We start from the raw sequence: 26339 nt of genomic DNA, 5'->3' as shown, positions 1-26339 counted from the left end.
TATATATATGTATTCATATATATATAATTTATTCATATATATCATTTATTTTTATTTTGTTTGACATTTGTGTCCAAGCTCAATATCATTAATAATTAGTATCAATCCATTCAGCCTTTTTCTCAATACATTATGTCTCTATGCTCTTTTCTTACATGTTTACAGTTTGTTTTTTTTTGTTGGATTTTATTTCAAAATATACTGCGGGCAAATGCAACTCGCGCTGCGCGCCACAAACGGCCCTGGGGGCCCATACTTGGTGGTGAGCTAGTGAACTCCATTTCCCACAATCCGTTGCGGCATCACTTCTGTCGCCTTGGTTATGAGAAGGAGGCCGCCGACAACACGCACATTCTCATTCTCAATCAGTGCTCGCAGTCGCGGTAAGATAAGTGTCCGCCTCTTTTCCTCCACTTTATCAATAATAACAATAATAATAATAGTAAAGTCAGTGTTTAGTCGCGAAGACATGAAGTAAGTGTCGCCCATTTCACTTTTGGAGTAGCCAGACAGCAGCTAACGTCAGCTAGCAACACTTCTAACCTTCTTACTGGATACAAACACCATATAACTTCACACTTTAAGACCTTTATCAACCTTCTAACTGGATACAAACACTATATAACTTCACACTTTAAGACCTTTATCAACCTTCTTACTGGATACAAACACTATATAACTTCACACTTTAAGACCTTTATCAACCTTCTAACTGGATACAAACACTATATAACTTCACACTTTAAGACCTTTATCAACCTTCTTACTGGATACAAACACTATATAACTTCACACTTTAAGACCTTTATCAACCTTCTTACTGGATACAAACACCACATAACTTCACACTTTAAGACCTTTATCAGCCTTCCTACTGGATACAAACACCATATAACTTCACACTTTAAGACCTTTATCAAACTTCTTACTGGATACAAACACCACATAACTTCACACTTTAATACCTTTATTACCTTCTTACTGGATACAAACACTATATAACTTCACACTTTAAGACCTTTATCAACCTTCTAACTGGATACAAACACTATATAACTTCACACTTTAAGACCTTTATCAACCTTCTTACTGGATACAAACACTATATAACTTCACACTTTAAGACCTTTATCAACCTTCTAACTGGATACAAACACCATATAACTTCACACTTTAAGACCTTTATCAACCTTCTAACTGGATACAAACACCATATAACTTCACACTTTAAGACCTTTATCAACCTTCTTACTGGATACAAACACTATATAACTTCACACTTTAAGACCTTTATCAACCTTCTTACTGGATACAAACACCACATCACACTTTGAAACCTTTATTACCTTCTTACTGGATACAAACACTATATAACTTCACACTTTAAGACCTTTATCAACCTTCTTACTGGATACAAACACCACATAACTTCACACTTTAAGACCTTTATCAACCTTCTTACTGGATACAAACACTATATAACTTCACACTTTAAGACCTTTATCAACCTTCTAACTGGATACAAACACCATATAACTTCACACTTTAAGACCTTTATCAACCTTCTAACTGGATACAAACACCACATCACACTTTGAAACCTTTATTACCTTCTTACTGGATACAAACACTATATAACTTCACACTTCAAGACCTTTATCAACCTTCTTACTGGATACAAACACCACATCACACTTTGAAACCTTTATTACCTTCTTACTGGATACAAACACTATATAACTTCACACTTTAAGACCTTTATCAACCTTCTTACTGGATACAAACACCACATAACTTCACACTTTAAGACCTTTATCAACCTTCTTACTGGATACAAACACTATATAACTTCACACTTTAAGACCTTTATCAACCTTCTAACTGGATACAAACACCATATAACTTCACACTTTAAGACCTTTATCAACCTTCTAACTGGATACAAACACCATATAACTTCACACTTTAAGACCTTTATCAACCTTCTTACTGGATACAAACACTATATAACTTCACACTTTAAGACCTTTATCAACCTTCTTACTGGATACAAACACTATATAACTTCACACTTTAAGACCTTTATCAACCTTCTAACTGGATACAAACACCATATAACTTCACACTTTAAGACCTTTATCAACCTTCTTACTGGATACAAACACTATATAACTTCACACTTTAAGACCTTTATCAACCTTCTAACTGGATACAAACACTATATAACTTCACACTTTAAGACCTTTATCAACCTTCTTACTGGATACAAACACTATATAACTTCACACTTTAAGACCTTTATCAACCTTCTTACTGGATACAAACACCACATAACTTCACACTTTAAGACCTTTATCAGCCTTCTTACTGGATACAAACACCATATAACTTCACACTTTAAGACCTTTATCAAACTTCTTACTGGATACAAACACCACATAACTTCACACTTTAATACCTTTATTACCTTCTTACTGGATACAAACACTATATAACTTCACACTTTAAGACCTTTATCAACCTTCTAACTGGATACAAACACTATATAACTTCACACTTTAAGACTTTTATCAACCTTCTTACTGGATACAAACACTATATAACTTCACACTTTAAGACCTTTATCAACCTTCTTACTGGATACAAACACTATATAACTTCACACTTTAAGACCTTTATCAACCTTCTTACTGGATACAAACACTATATAACTTCACACTTTAAGACCTTTATCAACCTTCTAACTGGATACAAACACTATATAACTTCACACTTTAAGACCTTTATCAACCTTCTTACTGGATACAAACACTATATAACTTCACACTTTAAGACCTTTATCAACCTTCTTACTGGATACAAACACCACATAACTTCACACTTTGAGACCTTTATCAACCTTCTTACTGGATACAAACACCACATAACTTCACACTTTAAGACCTTTATCAACCTTCTTACTGGATACAAACACCATATAACTTCACACTTTAAGACCTTTATCAACCTTCTAACTGGATACAAACACCATATAACTTCACACTTTAAGACCTTTATCAACCTTCTTACTGGATACAAACACTATATAACTTCACACTTTAAGACCTTTATCAACCTTCTTACTGGATACAAACACTATATAACTTCACACTTTAAGACCTTTATCAACCTTCTAACTGGATACAAACACCATATAACTTCACACTTTAAGACCTTTATCAACCTTCTTACTGGATACAAACACTATATAACTTCACACTTTAAGACCTTTATCAACCTTCTAACTGGATACAAACACTATATAACTTCACACTTTAAGACCTTTATCAACCTTCTTACTGGATACAAACACTATATAACTTCACACTTTAAGACCTTTATCAACCTTCTTACTGGATACAAACACCACATAACTTCACACTTTAAGACCTTTATCAGCCTTCTTACTGGATACAAACACCATATAACTTCACACTTTAAGACCTTTATCAAACTTCTTACTGGATACAAACACCACATAACTTCACACTTTAATACCTTTATTACCTTCTTACTGGATACAAACACTATATAACTTCACACTTTAAGACCTTTATCAACCTTCTAACTGGATACAAACACTATATAACTTCACACTTTAAGACTTTTATCAACCTTCTTACTGGATACAAACACTATATAACTTCACACTTTAAGACCTTTATCAACCTTCTTACTGGATACAAACACTATATAACTTCACACTTTAAGACCTTTATCAACCTTCTAACTGGATACAAACACTATATAACTTCACACTTTAAGACCTTTATCAACCTTCTTACTGGATACAAACACTATATAACTTCACACTTTAAGACCTTTATCAACCTTCTTACTGGATACAAACACCACATAACTTCACACTTTGAGACCTTTATCAACCTTCTTACTGGATACAAACACCACATAACTTCACACTTTAAGACCTTTATCAACCTTCTTACTGGATACAAACACCATATAACTTCACACTTTAAGACCTTTATCAAACTTCTTACTGGATACAAACACCACATAACTTCACACTTTAATACCTTTATTACCTTCTTACTGGATACAAACACTATATAACTTCACACTTTAAGACCTTTATCAACCTTCTAACTGGATACAAACACTATATAACTTCACACTTTAAGACTTTTATCAACCTTCTTACTGGATACAAACACTATATAACTTCACACTTTAAGACCTTTATCAACCTTCTTACTGGATACAAACACTATATAACTTCACACTTTAAGACCTTTATCAACCTTCTAACTGGATACAAACACTATATAACTTCACACTTTAAGACCTTTATCAACCTTCTTACTGGATACAAACACTATATAACTTCACACTTTAAGACCTTTATCAACCTTCTTACTGGATACAAACACCACATAACTTCACACTTTGAGACCTTTATCAACCTTCTTACTGGATACAAACACCACATAACTTCACACTTTAAGACCTTTATCAACCTTCTTACTGGATACAAACACCATATAACTTCACACTTTAAGACCTTTATCAAACTTCTTACTGGATACAAACACCACATAACTTCACACTTTAATACCTTTATTACCTTCTTACTGGATACAAACACTATATAACTTCACACTTTAAGACCTTTATCAACCTTCTAACTGGATACAAACACTATATAACTTCACACTTTAAGACTTTTATCAACCTTCTTACTGGATACAAACACTATATAACTTCACACTTTAAGACCTTTATCAACCTTCTTACTGGATACAAACACTATATAACTTCACACTTTAAGACCTTTATCAACCTTCTTACTGGATACAAACACTATATAACTTCACACTTTAAGACCTTTATCAACCTTCTTACTGGATACAAACACCACATAACTTCACACATTGAAACCTTTATCAACCTTCTAACTGGATACAAACACTATATAACTTCACACTTTGAGACCTTTATCAACCTTCTTACTGGATACAAACACCACATAACTTCACACTTTAAGACCTTTATCAACCTTCTTACTGGATACAAACACCATATAACTTCACACTTTAAGACCTTTATCAACCTTCTAACTGGATACAAACACCATATAACTTCACACTTTAAGACCTTTATCAACCTTCTTACTGGATACAAACACTATATAACTTCACACTTTAAGACCTTTATCAACCTTCTTACTGGATACAAACACTATATAACTTCACACTTTAAGACCTTTATCAACCTTCTAACTGGATACAAACACCATATAACTTCACACTTTAAGACCTTTATCAACCTTCTTACTGGATACAAACACTATATAACTTCACACTTTAAGACCTTTATCAACCTTCTAACTGGATACAAACACTATATAACTTCACACTTTAAGACCTTTATCAACCTTCTTACTGGATACAAACACTATATAACTTCACACTTTAAGACCTTTATCAACCTTCTTACTGGATACAAACACCACATAACTTCACACTTTAAGACCTTTATCAGCCTTCTTACTGGATACAAACACCATATAACTTCACACTTTAAGACCTTTATCAAACTTCTTACTGGATACAAACACCACATAACTTCACACTTTAATACCTTTATTACCTTCTTACTGGATACAAACACTATATAACTTCACACTTTAAGACCTTTATCAACCTTCTAACTGGATACAAACACTATATAACTTCACACTTTAAGACTTTTATCAACCTTCTTACTGGATACAAACACTATATAACTTCACACTTTAAGACCTTTATCAACCTTCTTACTGGATACAAACACTATATAACTTCACACTTTAAGACCTTTATCAACCTTCTTACTGGATACAAACATTATATAACTTCACACTTTAAGACCTTTATCAACCTTCTAACTGGATACAAACACTATATAACTTCACACTTTAAGACCTTTATCAACCTTCTTACTGGATACAAACACTATATAACTTCACACTTTAAGACCTTTATCAACCTTCTTACTGGATACAAACACCACATAACTTCACACTTTGAGACCTTTATCAACCTTCTTACTGGATACAAACACCACATAACTTCACACTTTAAGACCTTTATCAACCTTCTTACTGGATACAAACACCATATAACTTCACACTTTAAGACCTTTATCAAACTTCTTACTGGATACAAACACCACATAACTTCACACTTTAATACCTTTATTACCTTCTTACTGGATACAAACACTATATAACTTCACACTTTAAGACCTTTATCAACCTTCTAACTGGATACAAACACTATATAACTTCACACTTTAAGACTTTTATCAACCTTCTTACTGGATACAAACACTATATAACTTCACACTTTAAGACCTTTATCAACCTTCTTACTGGATACAAACACTATATAACTTCACACTTTAAGACCTTTATCAACCTTCTTACTGGATACAAACACTATATAACTTCACACTTTAAGACCTTTATCAACCTTCTTACTGGATACAAACACCACATAACTTCACACATTGAAACCTTTATCAACCTTCTAACTGGATACAAACACTATATAACTTCACACTTTAAGACCTTTATCAACCTTCTTACTGGATACAAACACTATATAACTTCACACTTTAAGACCTTTATTACCTTCTTACTGGATACAAACACCACATAACTTCACACTTTAAGACCTTTATCAACCTTCTTACTGGATACAAACACCACATCACACTTTGAAACCTTTATCAACCTTCTAACTGGATACAAACACCACATAACTTCACACTTTAAGACCTTTATCAACCTTCTTACTGGATGCAAACACCACATAACTTCACACTTTAAAACCTTTATCAACCTTCTTACTGGATACAAACACCACATAACTTCACACTTTAAGACCTTTATCAACCTTCTTACTGGATACAAACACCACATAACTTCACACTTTAAAACCTTTATCAACCTTCTTACTGGATACAAACACCACATAACTTCACACTTTAAGACCTTTATCAACCTTCTTACTGGATACAAACACCACATAACTTCACACTTTAAGACTTTTATCAACCTTCTTACTGGATACAAACACCACATAACTTCACACTTTGAGACCTTTATCAACCTTCTTACTGGATACAAACACCACATAACTTCACACTTTAAGACCTTTATCAACCTTCTTACTGGATACAAACACTATATAACTTCACACTTTAAGACCTTTATCAACCTACTTACTGGATAAAAACACTATATAACTTCACACTTTAAGACTTTTATCAACCTTCTTACTGGATACAAACACCACATAACTTCACACTTTGAGACCTTTATCAACCTTCTTACTGGATACAAACACTATATAACTTCACACTTTAAGACCTTTATCAACCTTCTTACTGGATAAAAACACTATATAACTTCACACTTTAAGACTTTTATCAACCTTCTTACTGGATACAAACACCACATAACTTCACACTTTGAGACCTTTATCAACCTTCTTATGGATACAAACACTATATAATTTCACACTTCAAGACCTTTATCAACCTTCTAACTGGATACAAACACCACATAACTTCACACTTTAAGACCTTTATCAACCTTCTTACTGGATACAAACACTATATAATTTCACACTTCAAGACCTTTATCAACCTTCTTACTGGATACAAACACCACATCACACTTTGAAACCTTTATTACCTTCTTACTGGATACAAACACTATATAACTTCACACTTTAAGACCTTTATCAACCTTCTTACTGGATACAAACACTATATAACTTCACACTTTAAGACCTTTATCAACCTTCTTACTGGATACAAACACCACATAACTTCACACTTTGAGACCTTTATCAACCTTCTTACTGGATACAAACACCACATAACTTCACACTTTAAGACCTTTATCAACCTTCTTACTGGATACAAACACCATATAACTTCACACTTTAAGACCTTTATCAAACTTCTTACTGGATACAAACACCACATAACTTCACACTTTAATACCTTTATTACCTTCTTACTGGATACAAACACTATATAACTTCACACTTTAAGACCTTTATCAACCTTCTAACTGGATACAAACACTATATAACTTCACACTTTAAGACTTTTATCAACCTTCTTACTGGATACAAACACTATATAACTTCACACTTTAAGACCTTTATCAACCTTCTTACTGGATACAAACACTATATAACTTCACACTTTAAGACCTTTATCAACCTTCTAACTGGATACAAACACTATATAACTTCACACTTTAAGACCTTTATCAACCTTCTTACTGGATACAAACACTATATAACTTCACACTTTAAGACCTTTATCAACCTTCTTACTGGATACAAACACCACATAACTTCACACTTTGAGACCTTTATCAACCTTCTTACTGGATACAAACACCACATAACTTCACACTTTAAGACCTTTATCAACCTTCTTACTGGATACAAACACCATATAACTTCACACTTTAAGACCTTTATCAAACTTCTTACTGGATACAAACACCACATAACTTCACACTTTAATACCTTTATTACCTTCTTACTGGATACAAACACTATATAACTTCACACTTTAAGACCTTTATCAACCTTCTAACTGGATACAAACACTATATAACTTCACACTTTAAGACTTTTATCAACCTTCTTACTGGATACAAACACTATATAACTTCACACTTTAAGACCTTTATCAACCTTCTTACTGGATACAAACACTATATAACTTCACACTTTAAGACCTTTATCAACCTTCTTACTGGATACAAACACTATATAACTTCACACTTTAAGACCTTTATCAACCTTCTTACTGGATACAAACACCACATAACTTCACACATTGAAACCTTTATCAACCTTCTAACTGGATACAAACACTATATAACTTCACACTTTGAGACCTTTATCAACCTTCTTACTGGATACAAACACCACATAACTTCACACTTTAAGACCTTTATCAACCTTCTTACTGGATACAAACACCATATAACTTCACACTTTAAGACCTTTATCAACCTTCTAACTGGATACAAACACCATATAACTTCACACTTTAAGACCTTTATCAACCTTCTTACTGGATACAAACACTATATAACTTCACACTTTAAGACCTTTATCAACCTTCTTACTGGATACAAACACTATATAACTTCACACTTTAAGACCTTTATCAACCTTCTAACTGGATACAAACACCATATAACTTCACACTTTAAGACCTTTATCAACCTTCTTACTGGATACAAACACTATATAACTTCACACTTTAAGACCTTTATCAACCTTCTAACTGGATACAAACACTATATAACTTCACACTTTAAGACCTTTATCAACCTTCTTACTGGATACAAACACTATATAACTTCACACTTTAAGACCTTTATCAACCTTCTTACTGGATACAAACACCACATAACTTCACACTTTAAGACCTTTATCAGCCTTCTTACTGGATACAAACACCATATAACTTCACACTTTAAGACCTTTATCAAACTTCTTACTGGATACAAACACCACATAACTTCACACTTTAATACCTTTATTACCTTCTTACTGGATACAAACACTATATAACTTCACACTTTAAGACCTTTATCAACCTTCTAACTGGATACAAACACTATATAACTTCACACTTTAAGACTTTTATCAACCTTCTTACTGGATACAAACACTATATAACTTCACACTTTAAGACCTTTATCAACCTTCTTACTGGATACAAACACTATATAACTTCACACTTTAAGACCTTTATCAACCTTCTTACTGGATACAAACATTATATAACTTCACACTTTAAGACCTTTATCAACCTTCTAACTGGATACAAACACTATATAACTTCACACTTTAAGACCTTTATCAACCTTCTTACTGGATACAAACACTATATAACTTCACACTTTAAGACCTTTATCAACCTTCTTACTGGATACAAACACCACATAACTTCACACTTTGAGACCTTTATCAACCTTCTTACTGGATACAAACACCACATAACTTCACACTTTAAGACCTTTATCAACCTTCTTACTGGATACAAACACCATATAACTTCACACTTTAAGACCTTTATCAAACTTCTTACTGGATACAAACACCACATAACTTCACACTTTAATACCTTTATTACCTTCTTACTGGATACAAACACTATATAACTTCACACTTTAAGACCTTTATCAACCTTCTAACTGGATACAAACACTATATAACTTCACACTTTAAGACTTTTATCAACCTTCTTACTGGATACAAACACTATATAACTTCACACTTTAAGACCTTTATCAACCTTCTTACTGGATACAAACACTATATAACTTCACACTTTAAGACCTTTATCAACCTTCTTACTGGATACAAACACTATATAACTTCACACTTTAAGACCTTTATCAACCTTCTTACTGGATACAAACACCACATAACTTCACACATTGAAACCTTTATCAACCTTCTAACTGGATACAAACACTATATAACTTCACACTTTAAGACCTTTATCAACCTTCTTACTGGATACAAACACTATATAACTTCACACTTTAAGACCTTTATTACCTTCTTACTGGATACAAACACCACATAACTTCACACTTTAAGACCTTTATCAACCTTCTTACTGGATACAAACACCACATCACACTTTGAAACCTTTATCAACCTTCTAACTGGATACAAACACCACATAACTTCACACTTTAAGACCTTTATCAACCTTCTTACTGGATGCAAACACCACATAACTTCACACTTTAAAACCTTTATCAACCTTCTTACTGGATACAAACACCACATAACTTCACACTTTAAGACCTTTATCAACCTTCTTACTGGATACAAACACCACATAACTTCACACTTTAAAACCTTTATCAACCTTCTTACTGGATACAAACACCACATAACTTCACACTTTAAGACCTTTATCAACCTTCTTACTGGATACAAACACCACATAACTTCACACTTTAAGACTTTTATCAACCTTCTTACTGGATACAAACACCACATAACTTCACACTTTGAGACCTTTATCAACCTTCTTACTGGATACAAACACCACATAACTTCACACTTTAAGACCTTTATCAACCTTCTTACTGGATACAAACACTATATAACTTCACACTTTAAGACCTTTATCAACCTACTTACTGGATAAAAACACTATATAACTTCACACTTTAAGACTTTTATCAACCTTCTTACTGGATACAAACACCACATAACTTCACACTTTGAGACCTTTATCAACCTTCTTACTGGATACAAACACTATATAACTTCACACTTTAAGACCTTTATCAACCTTCTTACTGGATAAAAACACTATATAACTTCACACTTTAAGACTTTTATCAACCTTCTTACTGGATACAAACACCACATAACTTCACACTTTGAGACCTTTATCAACCTTCTTATGGATACAAACACTATATAATTTCACACTTCAAGACCTTTATCAACCTTCTAACTGGATACAAACACCACATAACTTCACACTTTAAGACCTTTATCAACCTTCTTACTGGATACAAACACTATATAATTTCACACTTCAAGACCTTTATCAACCTTCTTACTGGATACAAACACCACATCACACTTTGAAACCTTTATTACCTTCTTACTGGATACAAACACTATATAACTTCACACTTTAAGACCTTTATCAACCTTCTTACTGGATACAAACACCACATAACTTCACACTTTAAGACCTTTATCAACCTTCTTACTGGATACAAACACTATATAACTTCACACTTTAAGACCTTTATCAACCTTCTTACTGGATATAAACACCACATAACTTCACACTTTAAGACCTTTATCAACCTTCTTACTGGATACAAACACTATATAACTTCACACTTTAAGACCTTTATCAACCTTCTAACTGGATACAAACACTATATAACTTCACACTTTAAGACCTTTATCAACCTTCTTACTGGATACAAACACTATATAACTTCACACTTTGTGACATTTGTCAAGCAACGCTGCGTTTATTTCATGTGTTGGAGAGCTAACACATCAAAGTCTCCACTGCTTAGCATAGCGCTAACATTAGCATAGCTATCAAAGTCCACTTGACGTTGTGTACTAGATTTTGTACTTGTCCTCTTAATTTTATACATTGTCTTTATAGGGACCTTATGTGTATACTTTGTCTTTATGGGGCCCTTAATCCTATGCTTTGTCTTTGTAGGGCCCTTAATCCTATACTTTGTCTTTGTAGGGCCCTTGATTCTATACTTTGTCTTTGTGAGGCCCTTTAAATTTATACTTTGTTTTTGTGGGGCCCTTTAATCCTATACTTTCTTTGTAGGGCTTTTAATACTTTACTTTGTCTTTGTAGGGCCCTTAATATCTCTGTAGGAACCTGAATCGTATACTTTGTCTTTGTAGGGCCCTTAAAATCTTTGTAGGAACCTTAATCGTATAATTTGTCTTTGTAGGGTCCTTAATCGTATACGAGTCTTTGTAGGACCCTTAATCTATTTGTAGGGCCCTTAATCTTATACTTTGTCTTTGTAGGGCCCTTAATCGTATACTTTGTCTTTGTAGGGCCCTTAATCCTATACTTTGTCTTTGTACTGCCCTTAATTCTATACTTTGTCTATGTAGGGTTCTTAACGTACAGTTTTTTGCCTTTTAGGGCCCTTAATCGTATACCTGGTCTTTGTAGGGCCTTTAATCGTATACCTGGTCTTTGTAGGGCCCTTAATGTCTTTGTAGGAACCTTAATCGTATACTTTGTCTTTGTAGGGTCCCTTAATCGTAAACGTTGTCTTTGTAGGGCCCTTAATCGTATACTTTGTCTTTGTAGGGCCCTTAATCCTATACTTTGACTTTGTAGGGCCCTTAATTCTATACTTTGTGTATGTAGGGTTCTTAACGTACAGTTTTTTGCCTTTTAGGGCCCTTAATCGTATACCTGGTCTTTGTAGGGCCCTTAATGTATTTTTAGGAACCTTAATCGTATACTTTGTCTTTGTAGGGTCCTTAATCGTAAACGTTGTCTTTGTAGGGCCCTTAATCGTATATTTTGTCTTTGTAGGGCCCTTAATCCTATAATTTGTCTTTGTAGGGCCCTTAATTCTATACTTTGTCAATGTAGGGTTGTTAACGTACAGTTTTTTGCCTTTGTAGGGCCCTTAATCGTATACCTGGTCTTTGTAGGGCCTTTAATGTCTTTGTAGGAACCTTAATCGTATACTTTGTCTTTGTAGGGTCCTTAATCGTAAACGTTGTCTTTGTAGGGCCCTTAATTCTATACTTTGTCTATGTAGGGTTGTTAATCCTATACTTTGTCTTTGTAGGGCCCTTAATTCTATACTTTGTCTATGTAGGGTTGTTAACGTACAGTTTTTTGCCTTTGTAGGGCCCTTAATCGTATACCTGGTCTTTGTAGGGCCTTTAATCGTATACTTAGACTTTGTTGGGCCCTTAAGCGTATACTTTTGGTCTCTGTAGGGTCCTTAACCTATACTTTTTTGTAGGGCCCTTAATCGTATACCTGGTCTTTGTAGGGCCCTTAATCGTATACTTCGTCTTTGTAGGGCCCTTAATCGTATACCTGGTCTTTGTAGGGCCCTTAATGTCTTTGTAGGAACCTTAATCGTATACTTTGTCTTTGTAGGCCATTAATCTCTTTGTAGGAGCCTTAATCATATACGTTGTCTTTGTAGGACCCTTAATGGCTTACTAAAATTAGATGTTCTTATTTAAACGGGGATAGCAGGTCCATTGTATGTGTCATACTTGATCATTTCGCAATATTGCCATATTTTTGCTGAAAGGATTTAGTAGAGAACATCCACGATAAAGTTTGCAACTTTTGCTTGCTAACACAAGTCCTGCCTCTACTGGAAGTCGCAGACGATGACGTCACATGTTTGATGGCTCCTCACATCTTCACATTGTTTTTAATGGGAGCCTCCAACAAAAACAGCTATTCGGACCGAGAAAACGACAATTTCCCCATTAATTTGAGTGAGGATGAAATATTCGTGTTTGAGGATATTGATAGTGACGGACTAGAAAAAAAAAAAAAAGTTAAAAAATTCAGATGTTTTTAGACACATTTACTAGGATACTTCTGGGAAATCCCTTATCTTTCTATTGTGTTGCTAGTGTTTTAGTGAGTTTAACAGTACCTGATAGTCGGAGGTGTGTGTGTCCACGAGTGTGTTGACGCGCAGTGTCTCAGGGAAGTCGACGGCAACTTTATGGGCGGCAGAGGCGACTTTTTACCACAATTTTCTCACCGAAACCTGCTGGTTGTCATTCGGTCGGGATCCTTGTTCGCTGTGATCCATAGTAAAGTTCCACCTCCGTGAATTTCAAACAAGGAATCACCGTGTGTTTGTGTGGCTAAAAGCTAAAGCTTCCCAACTCCATCTTTCTACTTTGACTTCTCCAATATTAATTGAACACATTGCAAAGGGTTCTGCACCACAGATCTCCAAAAATACTGTGTAATTATGCGGTTAAAGCAGACGACTTTTAGCTGTGTGTGTGTGCGCAGCGCTCATATTTCCTAACAGCCCGCTACATCATTACTCGACGTTTTCAAGAAAAAAACTCCCGGGAAATTTAAAATTGCAATTTAGTGAACTAAAGCGACCGTATTGGCATGTGTTGCAATTTTAATATTTCATCATTGATATATAAAGTATCAGACTGCATGATGGGTAGTAGTGGCTTTCAGTAGGCCTTTAATCTCTTTGTAGGGCCCTTAATCGTATATTTTGCCTTTGTAGGGTCCTTAATCATATACTTGTCTTTGTAGGGCCCTTAATCGTATACTTTGTTTTTGTAGCGTCACCGTGGCCTTTAATCGGCTTTAATCTATTTTAGTCCACACACCGAGGCAACCTGTGGAGCATCAATCAATCAAGGAAAGTGTATTTATATAGTCCCCTAAATCATGAATGTCTCAAAAAGCTGCACAAGCCACAACCACATCATGGGCTAAGATGCCACAAAATCAGGGCAAGAAAAAACTAAAAACTGTGAGAGTCCAGTCCACAGTGAGAAAAGAGATAACAGACAATGCGTCCCGGCTACAACTGGGTTCTTTTAACACGGATAAGACTGTATATACGGCGGATACTGCCCTCCAAAATAGTTGATGAAATAACATTAGAAGAATTGTTACAACGTGTACATAGGATAAAACAAACAACATGTTGACTTGACCCACTTCCTGGGAAACGTATCAAGGAGATTTTTGTATTATTAGGTCCATCAGTGCTAAATATTATAAACTTATCACTTTCCTCTGGCACTGTTCCCCTAGCATTCAAAAAAGCGGTTATTCATCCTCTGCTCGAAAGACCTAACTTCGATCCTGACCTCATGGTAAACTAGCGGCCGCTGTCACACCTTCCCTTTATTTCCAAAATCCTCAAAAATTGTTGCACAGCAGCTAAATGAACACTTAGCTTCTAACAATCTCTGTGTAGCCTTTTAGTCCGGTTTCAGGGCAAATCACTCTACGGAGACAGCTCTCGCAAAATTGACTAATGATCTGTTGCTAACGATGGATTCTGACGCGTCATTTATGTTGCTGCTCCTCCATCTTAGCGCCGCTTTCCATACCCTCCATCATAATATTTTATTAGCGTGTATCAAGCCAAGTATTGGTAAGTCAGACTTAGACTTGTCTTGGTTTAACTCCTACCTTAAAGTTACAACGTGTAAATAGGATAAAACAAACAACATGTTTACTTGACCCACTTCCTGGGAAACGTATCAAGGAGATTTTTATATTATTAGGTCCATCAGTGCTAAATATTATAAACTTATCACTTTCCTCTGGCACTGTTCCCCTAGCATTCAAAAAAGCGGTTATTCATCCTCTGCTCGAAAGACCTAACTTCGATCCTGACCTCATGGTAAACTAGCGGCCGCTGTCACACCTTCCCTTTATTTCCAAAATCCTCGAAAAAAATTGTTGCACAGCAGCTAAAGGAACACTTAGCTTCTAACAATCTCTGTGTAGCCTTTCAGTCCGGTTTCAGGGCAAATCACTCTACGAAGACAGCTCTCGCAAAATTGACTAATGATCTGTTGCTAACGATGGATTCTGACGCGTCATCTATGTTGCTGCTCCTCCATCTTAGCGCTGCTTTCCATACCCTCCATCATAATATTTTATTAGCGTGTATCATGCCAAGTATTGCTATGTCAGACTTTGCCTTTTTTTGGTTTAACTCCTATCTTAAAGTTACAACGTGTAAATAGGATAAAACAAACAACATGTTTACTTGACCCACTTCCTGGGAAACGTATCAAGGAGATTTTTGTATTATTAGGTCCATCAGTGCTAAATATTATAAACTTATCACTTTCCTCGGGCACTGTTCCCCTAGCATTCAAAAAAGCGGTTATTCATCCTCTGCTCGAAAGACCTAACTTCGATCCTGACCTCATGGTAAACTAGCAGCCGCTGTCACACCTTCCCTTTATTTCCAAAATCCTCGAAAAAATTGTTGCACAGCAGATAAATGAACACTTCGCATCTAACAATCTCTGTGTAGCCTTTCAGTCCGGTTTCAGGGCAAATCACTCTACGGAGACAGCTCTCGCAAAATTGACTAATGATTTATTGCTAACAATGGATTCTGATGCGTCCATCTTAGCGCTGCTTTCCATACCCTCCATCATAATATTTTATTAGCGTGTATCAAGCTAAATATTGGTATGTCAGACTTAACCTTGTCTTGGTTTAACTCCTATCTTAAAGTTACAACGTGTAAATAGGATAAAACAAACAAAATGTTGACTTGACCCACTTCCTGGGAAACATATCAAGGAGATTTTTGTATTATTAGGTCCATCAGTGCTAAATATTATAAACTTATCACTTTCCTCTGGCACTGTTCCCCTAGCATTCAAAAAAGCGGTTATTCATCCTCTGCTCGAAAGACCTAACTTCGATCCTGACCTCATGGTAAATTAGCGGCCGCTGTCACACCTTCCCTTTATTTCCAAAATCCTCGAAAAAAATTGTTGCAAAGCAGCTAAATGAACACTTAGCTTCTAACAATCTCTGTGTAGCCTTTCGGTCCGGTTTCAGGGCAAATCACTCTACGGAGACAGCTCTCGCAAAATTGACTAATGACTTGTTGCTAACGATGGATTCTGATGCGTCATCCATGTTGCTGGTCCTCCATCTTAGCGCCGCTTTCCATACCCTCCATCATAATATTTTATTAGCATGTATCAAGCCAAGTATTGGTATGTCAGACTTAGCATTGTCTTGGTTTAACTCCTATCTTACCTACTCAGTGGCCTAGTGGTTAGAGTGTCCGCCCTGAGATGGGTAGGTCGTGAGTTCAAACCCCGGCCGAGTCATACCAACGACTATAAAAATGGGAGCCATTACCTCCCTGCTTGGCACTCAGCATCAAGGCTTGGATTTGGGGGTTAAATCACCAAAAATGATTCCTGGCCGCAGCCACCACTGCTGCTCACTGCTCCCCTCACCTCACAGGGGGTGATCAAGGGTGATGGGTCAAATGCAAAGAATAATTTTGCCACATCTAGTGTGTGTGTGTGACTATCATTGCTACTTTAACTTAAAAAGTTAGCGGACATCTATTGTTTGATTTCATTAAGACACGCCTCCAGGTGATTGTTTAATTTCATTAGGACACGCCTCCAGGTGATTGTTTAATTGTATTAAGACACACCTCCAGGTGACTACACCCCGGGTGTTGTTGATGTTTCGGGGCATGTAGAGTTGGGTGTCATCAGCATAACAGTGAAAGCTAACACGTATGACAGGGGTCGGGAACCTTTTTGGCTGAGAGAGCCAAGAATCCAAATATTTTAAGAAGTATTTCTGTAAGAGCCATATCATTTTTTTTGTCCAACACTGAACACAACTAAACGCGTGCATTTTTAAGTAAGACCAACATTACTAGAGTATAATAGGTCTCGTATTCTTTGTAATAACGTGGATATTCTTAAGCTAACTGTGGAGGGACGTGGCCTGCGGGGCCTGCAGCAAAGCGGGGCGTGCCAGGACCGGCCTCGAAATCAGCGACAGGTGCGTACATGGCCCACTTGGGCCTTGTTATCTAATCACCTGTCGCTCTGTTATAAGCAGCAGCCGGGAGGAGAGACGGGGTTGGAGCTGGAGCCAGAGCGCGAGCGAGAACGAAAGAGAAAAAGACAATTGCTGGAAAGCAACCGAGAGACTTATTGAAAAATAAAAAAATATCGTGGTCTGAAGAACCCCCAGGAGGGCAAGCCCTCAAAAAAACAATAGTAAATAAATCATGCAATTTCTTCAATCAATCAATCAATGTTTATTTATATAGCCCCAAAGCACAAATGTCTCAAAGGACTGCACAAATCATTACGACTACAACATCCTCGGAAGAACCCACAAAAGGGCAAGGAAAACTCACACCCAGTGGGCAGGGAGAATTCACATCCAGTGGGACGCCAGTGACAATGCTGACTATGAGAAACCTTGGAGAGGACCTCAGATGTGGGCAACTCCCCCCACCCCCTCTAGGGGACCGAGAGCAATGGATGTCGAGCGGGTCTAACATGATACTGTGAAAGTTCAATCCATAGTGGCTCCAACACAGCCGCGAGAGTTCAGTTCAAGCGGATCCAAGACAGCAGCGAGAGTCCCGTCCACAGGAAACCATCTCAAGCGGATCAGCAGCGTAGAGATGTCCCCAACCGATACAGGCGAGCGGTCCATCCTGGGTCCCGACGAGCGGTCCATCCTGGGTCTCGACTCTGGACGGCCAGTACTTCATCCATGGTCATCGGACCGGACCCCCTCCACAAGGGAGGGGGGGACATAGGAGGAAGAAAAGAAGCGGCAGATCAACTGGTCTAAAAAGGAGGTCTATTTAAAGGCTAAAGTATACAGATGAGTTTTAAGGTGAGACTTAAATGCTTCTACTGAGGTGGCATCTCGAACTGTTACCGGGAGGGCATTCCAGAGTACTGGAGCCCGAACGGAAAACGCTCTATAGCCCGCAGACTTTTTTTGGGCTCTAGGAATCACTAATAAGCCGGAGTCTTTTGAACGCAGATTTCTTGCCGGGACATACGGTACAATACAATCGGCAAGATAGGCTGGAGCTAGACCGTGTAGTATTTTATACGTAAGTAGTAAAACCTTCTTGAACAAGTGCGGTAGAAAAAAAGGATGGATGGATTCAAATGCATGAGCATGTTTAATATTTTGAACGTTATTTTTAACGTTTGGATTACAAGTGGAATTAGTCATTACTTATCGTGTTAAGCAGTGTCAGCTCAGATTTATCCGAGAGCCACAGGTTCCCTACCCCTGACGTATGATGTCACCTAGCGCTAGAATGTAGGGCGGTCCTTCATCCCGGTGAGTGAAGATGACTTCCTGTTGTCCTCTCTGGTCCAGGTGGTCCCACAATGCAAGGAGACGGCAGCCAGTGGGAGGTGAGTGACCAGACCAGACTGTGTCGCTTCCTCTGCTACGGCTCAGACCAGATGACCTACGCTACCAGAGACCAGGCAGGTCCGGGCATGGAGCGTGTGGGATCCCTGCTCTCCATGCTCCAGGAGGGCCAAGGCGTCCTGGTGGTGGAGACCATCCAGAAGTTTGCTCAGGAAGGACAAGCGGTCCGAGTGGAGCCCTGCATTTTTGCCTTGGCGTTGTGCTCGCAACACTCTGAGCTGAAGACCAGACAGGCGGCCTTCAAGGCGCTGAAGGAGGTTTGCCCGCGGCCCGCCCATCTTTTCTCTTTCATCCAGTACAAGAAAGAACTGAAGGAAGACATGAAGTGTGGAATGTGGGGACGGGCCCTCAGAAAAGCCGTGTCCGACTGGTACAGCAAGCAGGATGCTCTGGGTCTGGCTGCGGCCGTCAGCACATGTAAACAAAGACAGGGTTGGTCACACCAGGACTTACTCAGGCTCTCCCACACCAAACCAGCCGATGAAGGTAAAACATCATCCCAGTTCCAATTTGAAATGAAGTAGAATTCCAATTCCATGATATTCCGGTTGTTTTTGCACCATAACCCACACACGTTATATTTTCATTTTCATTTCATCTGAATTATTTCATTTAAAGTTCCCCTGTCTGGCAAAACCAACCGTTCGTACTTATTCAGATCTACATCTCAACTCACGGCTGGGATGTTTAGAAAACAGTCTTGACACACCTTTTCCGTTACTTGGCCATCAATTTGAATTGTAAGGAATTTACTTCCACTTCCTGTAGTTCCAGTTCCACACCGGGTGGGGTGGAGACGGATCAATCCACGTTGCAATTCTTCAAATTCCTTTTTTTTCTTTTTCACTACCGTGTTTCATGGCCGCGACCACCAGAGGTGCTGTGGCTTCAGTCCACTACTTAGTGGTCCAAGCAAGAACCTAACCCTACTCCATTTTATGGTGTCAATCTCCAATTCTTATTTTTCTTCTCCGCAACTTTCCACATTTTTCACCCGATTCTAAGCGTTAAGAGCTAAAACAGTTCAGCCTACTCGGGAACCGAGGGCTTTCCCTTGAGAAATTCCCAAAAATTCCTAGGTTTTCCAGGACATTTCCCCCATTCAAAATGAATTACCCATTTTTCAAATTTCCACCATTTCCGCGTTTTTCAACCGATTCAAATCATTCCACCTTCAACATATTCCACTCATCCAGGACATCCGAACAACCAATTTTCAAATTTAAAAAAAATTCCAGGAATTCGAGTTCTTTCCGAAATTTCCATGAAATTCCCATTGAAATGAATGGGACATTTTTCAAAGTTCCACAACACCCACATTTTTTATCCGATTCAAGCTGTTCCATTTTCAAAATATTCAGCCTGTTCAACAATTGTGTGCTCTCCAATCGTTCTAAAAAAAAAAATCCTGTATTTTCCACAATTCTAAGTTTTCGGGACATTTCCCCCATTCAAAATGAATTGCCCATTTTTCAAATTTCCACCATTTCCGCGTTTTTCAACCAATTCAAATCATTCAACCTTCAACATATTCCACTCATCCAGGACATCCGAACAACCAATTTTCCAAGTTCCAAAAAATTCCAGGAATTCGAGTTCTTTCCGAAATTTCCATGAAATTCCCATTGAAATGAATGGGACATTTTTCAAAGTTCCACAACACCCACATTTTTTATCCGATTCAAGCTGTTCCATTTTCAAAATATTCAGCCTGTTCAACAATTGTGTGCTCTCCAATCGTTCTAAAAAAAAAATCCTGGATTTTCGACAATTCCAAGTTTTTGGGACATTTTCCCCGTTCAAAATAAATTGGCCATTTTTTAAACTTCCACCATTTCCGCGTTTTTCAACCGATTCAAATCATTCCACCTTCAACATATTCCACTCATCCAGGACATCCGAACAACCAATTTTCCAAGTTCAAAAAAATTCTAGAAATTCGAGTTCTTTCCGAAATTTCCATGAAATTCCCATTGAAATGAATGGGACATTTTTCAAAGTTCCACAACACCCACATTTTTTATCCGATTCAAGCTGTTCCTTTTTCAAAATATTCAGCTTGTTCAACAATTGTGTGCTCTCCAATCGTTCTAAAAAAAAAAAAAATCCTGGATTTTCTACAATTCCAAGTTTTCGGGACATTTTCCCCGTTCAGAATAAATTAGCCATTTTTTAAACTTCCCCCATTTCCACATTTTTCAACCAATTCAAAGCATTCCACCTTCAACACATTCCACTCATCCTGGACATACAAACAACCATTTTTATAAGTTAAAACAATTTCAGGAATTCCCAATTTTTTCACCCTTATTTCTGTCGACTACTTCTACATTTTTCAACCTTTGTACTATCAAAAAATTCCTCTTAATCAAAACAAAAGACAAAATCGCTTTTTGACCTGGAAAATTTCAGTTTTTTGCCGAAATTCCGTAATACCTTTTCTTAATGAAAAAAAATCTTACTACTTCAACATTTCTTGACCGATTCAAACAATTCCAACACTAACCAATTCAGTTCATTTGGGACATTTTCAAAAAATCCAGCTTTTCCCAAAATTTCCATGAAATTACCATTGAAATGAATGGGACATTTTTCAGAGTTCCACAACACCCACATTTTTTATCCGATTCAAGCTGTTCCATTTTCAAAATATTCAGCCTGTTCAACAATTGTGTGCTCTCCAATCGTTCTAAAAAAAATTCTTGGATTTTCCACAATTCTAAGTTTTCTAGACATTTTCCCCGTTCAAAATAAATTGGCCATTTTTTAAACTTCCCCCATTTCCACATTTTTCAACCGATTCAAGGCATTCCACCTTCAACACATTCCACTCATCCTGGACATACAATCAACCATTTTTATAAGTTAAAACAATTTCAGGAATTCCCAATTTTTTCACCCTTATTTCTGTCGACTACTTCTACATTTTTCAACCTTTGTACTATCAAAAAAATCCTCTTAATCAAAACAAAAAACAAAATTGCTTTTTGAACTGGAAAAATTCAGTCTTTTGCCGAAATTCCGTAATACCTTTTCTTAATTGAAAAAAATGTTACTACTTCAACATTTCTTGACCGATTCAAAGAATTCCAACACCAACCAATTCAGTTCATTTGGGGCATTCATGCTCCGTTTTCAAAAAATCCAGTTTTTCCCCAAATTTTCATGAAATTCCCATTGAAATGATTTGGGACATTTTTCAAAGTTCCACAACACCCACATTTTTTATACGATTCAAGCTGTTCCATTTTCAAAATATTCAGCCCGTTCAACAATTGTGTGCTCTCCAATCGTTCTGAAAAAAAAATCCTGGATTTTCGACAATTCTTAAGTTTTCGGGACATTTTCCCCGTTCAAAATAAATTGGCCATTTTTTAAACTTCCCCCATTTCCACATTTTTCAACCGATTCAAAGCATTCCACCTTCAACACATTGCACTCATCCAGGACATCCGAACAACCAATTTTCCAAGTTCAAAAAAATTCCAGAAATTCGAGTTCTTTCCGAAATTTCCATGAAATTCCCATTGAAATGAATGGGACGTTTTTCAAAGTTCCACAACACCCACATTTTTTTATCCGATTCAAGCTGTTCCATTTTCAAAATATTCAGCCTGTTCAACAATTGTGTGCTCTCCAATCGTTCTAAAAAAAAAAAAAATCCTGGATTTTCTACAATTCCAAGTTTTGGGACATTTTCCCCGTTGAAAATAAATTGGCCATTTTTTAAACTTCCCCTATTTCCACATTTTTCAACCGATTCAAAGAATTCCGCCTTCAACACATTCCACTCATCCTGGACATACAAAGAACCATTTTTATAAGTTAAAAAAAATTTCAGGAATTCCCAATTTTTTCACCCTTATTTCTGTCGACTACTTCTACATTTTTCAACCTTTGTACTATCAAAAAATTCCTCTTAATCAAAACAAAAACGCTTTTTGAACTGGAAAAATTCAGTTTTTTGCCAAAATTCCCTAATACCTTTTCTTAATGAAAAAAAAATCTTACTACTTCAACATTTCTTGAACGATTCAAACAATTCCAACACTAACCAATTCAGTTCATTTGGGACATTTTCAAAAAATCCAGCTTTTCCCAAAATTTCCATGAAATTCCCATTGAAATGAATGGGACATTTTTCAAAGTTCCACAACACCCACATTTTTTATCCGATTCAAGCTGTTCCATTTTCAAAATATTCAGCCTGTTCAACAATTGTGTGCTTTCCAATCCTTCTAAAAAAAAAAATCCTGGATTTTCTACAATTCCAAGTTTTCGGAACATTTTCCCGGTTCAAAATAAATTGGCCATTTTTTAAACTTCCACCATTTCCACATTTTTCAACCAATTCAAAGCATTCCACCTTCAACACATTCCACTCATCCTGGACATACAAACAACCATTTTTATAAGTTCAAAAAAATTTCAGGAATTCCCAATTTTTTCACCCTTATTTCTGTCGACTACTTCTACATTTTTCAACCTTTGTACTATCAAAATATTCTTCTTAATCAAAACAAAAAACAAAATCGCTTTTTGAACTGGAAAAATTCAGTTTTTGGCCGAAATTCCGTAATACCTTTTCTTAATTAAAAAAAATTTTACTACTTCAACATTTCTTGACCGATTCAAACAATTCCAACACCAACCAATTCAGTTCATTTGGGACATTCATGCTCCGTTTTCAAAAAATCCAGTTTTTCCAAAATTTTCCATGAAATTCCCATTGAAATGAATGGGACATTTTTCAAAGTTCAACAACACCCACATTTTTTATCCTATTCAAGCTGTTCCATTTTCAAAATATTCAGCCTGTTCAACAATTGTGTGCTCTCCAATCGTTCAAAATTTTTTTTTCGGATTTTCCACAATTCTAAGTTTTCGGGACTTTTTCCCCGTTCAAAATAAATTGGCCATTTTTTAAACTTTTCCCCCATTTCCACATTTTTCAACCGATTCAAAGCATTCCACCTTCAACACATTCCACTCATCCTGGACATACAAACAACCATTTTTATAAGTTAAAACTATTTCAGGAATTCCCAATTTTTTCACCCTTATTTCTGTCGACTACTTCTACATTTTTCAACCTTTGTACTATCAAAAAATTCCTCTGAATCAAAACAAAAAACAAAATCGCTTTTTGAACTGGAAAAATTCATTTTTGGGCCGAAATTCCGTAATACCTTTTCTTAATTAAAAAAAATGTTGCTACTTCAACATTTCTTGAACGATTCAAACAATTCCAACACCAAACGATTCAGTTCATTTGGGACATTCATGCTCCGTTTTCAAAAAATCCAGCTTTTCCCAAAATTTTCATGAAATTCCCATTGAAATGATTTGGGACATTTTTCAAAGTTCCACAACACCCACATTTTTTATCCGATTCAAGCTGTTCCATTTTCAAAATATTCAGCCTGTTCAACAATTGTGTGCTCTCCAATCGTTCTAAAAAAAAATCTTGGATTTTCTACAATTCCAAGTTTTCGGGACATTTTCCCCGTTCAAAATAAATTGGCCATTTTTTAAACTTCCCCCATTTCCACATTTTTCAACCGATTCAAAGCATTCCACCTTCAACACATTCCACTCATCCTGGACATACAAACAACCATTTTTCTAAGTTCAAAAAATTTTTAGGAATTCACAATTTTTTCACCCTTATTTCTGTCGAGTACTTCTACATTTTTCAACCTTTGTACTATCAAAAAATTCCTCTTAATCAAAACAAAAAACAAAATCGCTTTTTGAACTGGAAAAATTCAGTTTTTTGCCGAAATTCCGTAATACCTTTTCTTAATGAAAAAAAATGTTACTACTTCAACATTTCTTGACCGATTCAAACAATTCTAACACCAACCAATTCAGTTCATTTGGGACATTTTCAAAAAATCCAGCTTTTCCCAAAATTTCAATGAAATTCCCATTGAAATGAATGGGACATTTTTCAAAGTTCCACAACACCCACATTTTTTATCCGATTCAAGCTGTTCCATTTTCAAAATATTCAGCCTGTTCAACAATTGTGTGCTCTCCAATCGTTCTAAAAAAAAAAATCCTGTATTTTCTACAATTCCATGATTTCGGGACATTTTCCCCGTTCAAAATAAATGGACCATTTTTTAAACTTCCCCCATTTCCACATTTTTCAACCAATTCAAAGCATTCCACCTTCAACACATTCCACTCATCCTGGACATACAAACAACCATTTTTATAAGTTAAAAAAAATTTCAGGAATTCCCAATTTTTTCACCCTTATTTCTGTCGACTACTTCTACATTTTTCAACCTTTTTACTACCAAAAAATTCCTCTTAATCAAAACAAAAAACAAAATCGCTTTTTGAACTGGAAAATTTCAGTTTTTTGCCGAAATTCCGTAATACCTTTTCTTAATTAAAAAAAATGTTACTACTTCAACATTTCTTGACCGATTCAAACAATTCCAACACCAACCAATTCAGTTAATTTGGGACATTCATGCTCCGTTTTCAAAAAATCCAGTTTTTCCCAAAATTTCCATGAAATTCCCATTGAAAAGAATGGGACATTTTTCAAAGTTCCACAACACCCACATTTTTATCCGATTCCAGCTGTTCCATTTTCAAAATATTCAGCCTGTTCAACAATTGTGTGCTCTCCAATCGTTCTAAAAAAAAAAAAATCCTGGATTTTCTACAATTCCAAGTTTTCGGGACATTTTCCCCGTTCAAAATAAATTGGTCATTTTTTAAACTTCCCCCATTTCCACATT

General features: G+C 36.2%; 1 protein-coding gene across 1 annotated transcript in view; it reads left to right on the top strand.

Moving 5' to 3' along the window:
• Positions 1 to 266: 266 nt before the first annotated feature.
• LOC133550803 (RNA-binding protein RO60-like) overlaps positions 267 to 26339 on the top strand; it is a 50221-nt gene continuing 24148 nt past the window's right edge. Inside the window, exons 1-2 of the mRNA XM_061896852.1 lie at positions 267 to 383; positions 19522 to 20064. Coding sequence (XP_061752836.1) covers positions 323 to 383; positions 19522 to 20064 — 604 coding nt within the window. The 5' untranslated portion in view covers positions 267 to 322. The remainder of the gene's footprint in view (positions 384 to 19521; positions 20065 to 26339) is intronic.

The sequence above is a fragment of the Nerophis ophidion genome, linkage group LG04 (assembly GCF_033978795.1).
Source record: "Nerophis ophidion isolate RoL-2023_Sa linkage group LG04, RoL_Noph_v1.0, whole genome shotgun sequence".
NCBI lineage: Eukaryota > Metazoa > Chordata > Actinopteri > Syngnathiformes > Syngnathidae > Nerophis > Nerophis ophidion.
The sequence above is the reverse complement of the archived record's forward strand: the minus strand, read 5'-3'. Positions and strand labels throughout refer to the sequence as shown.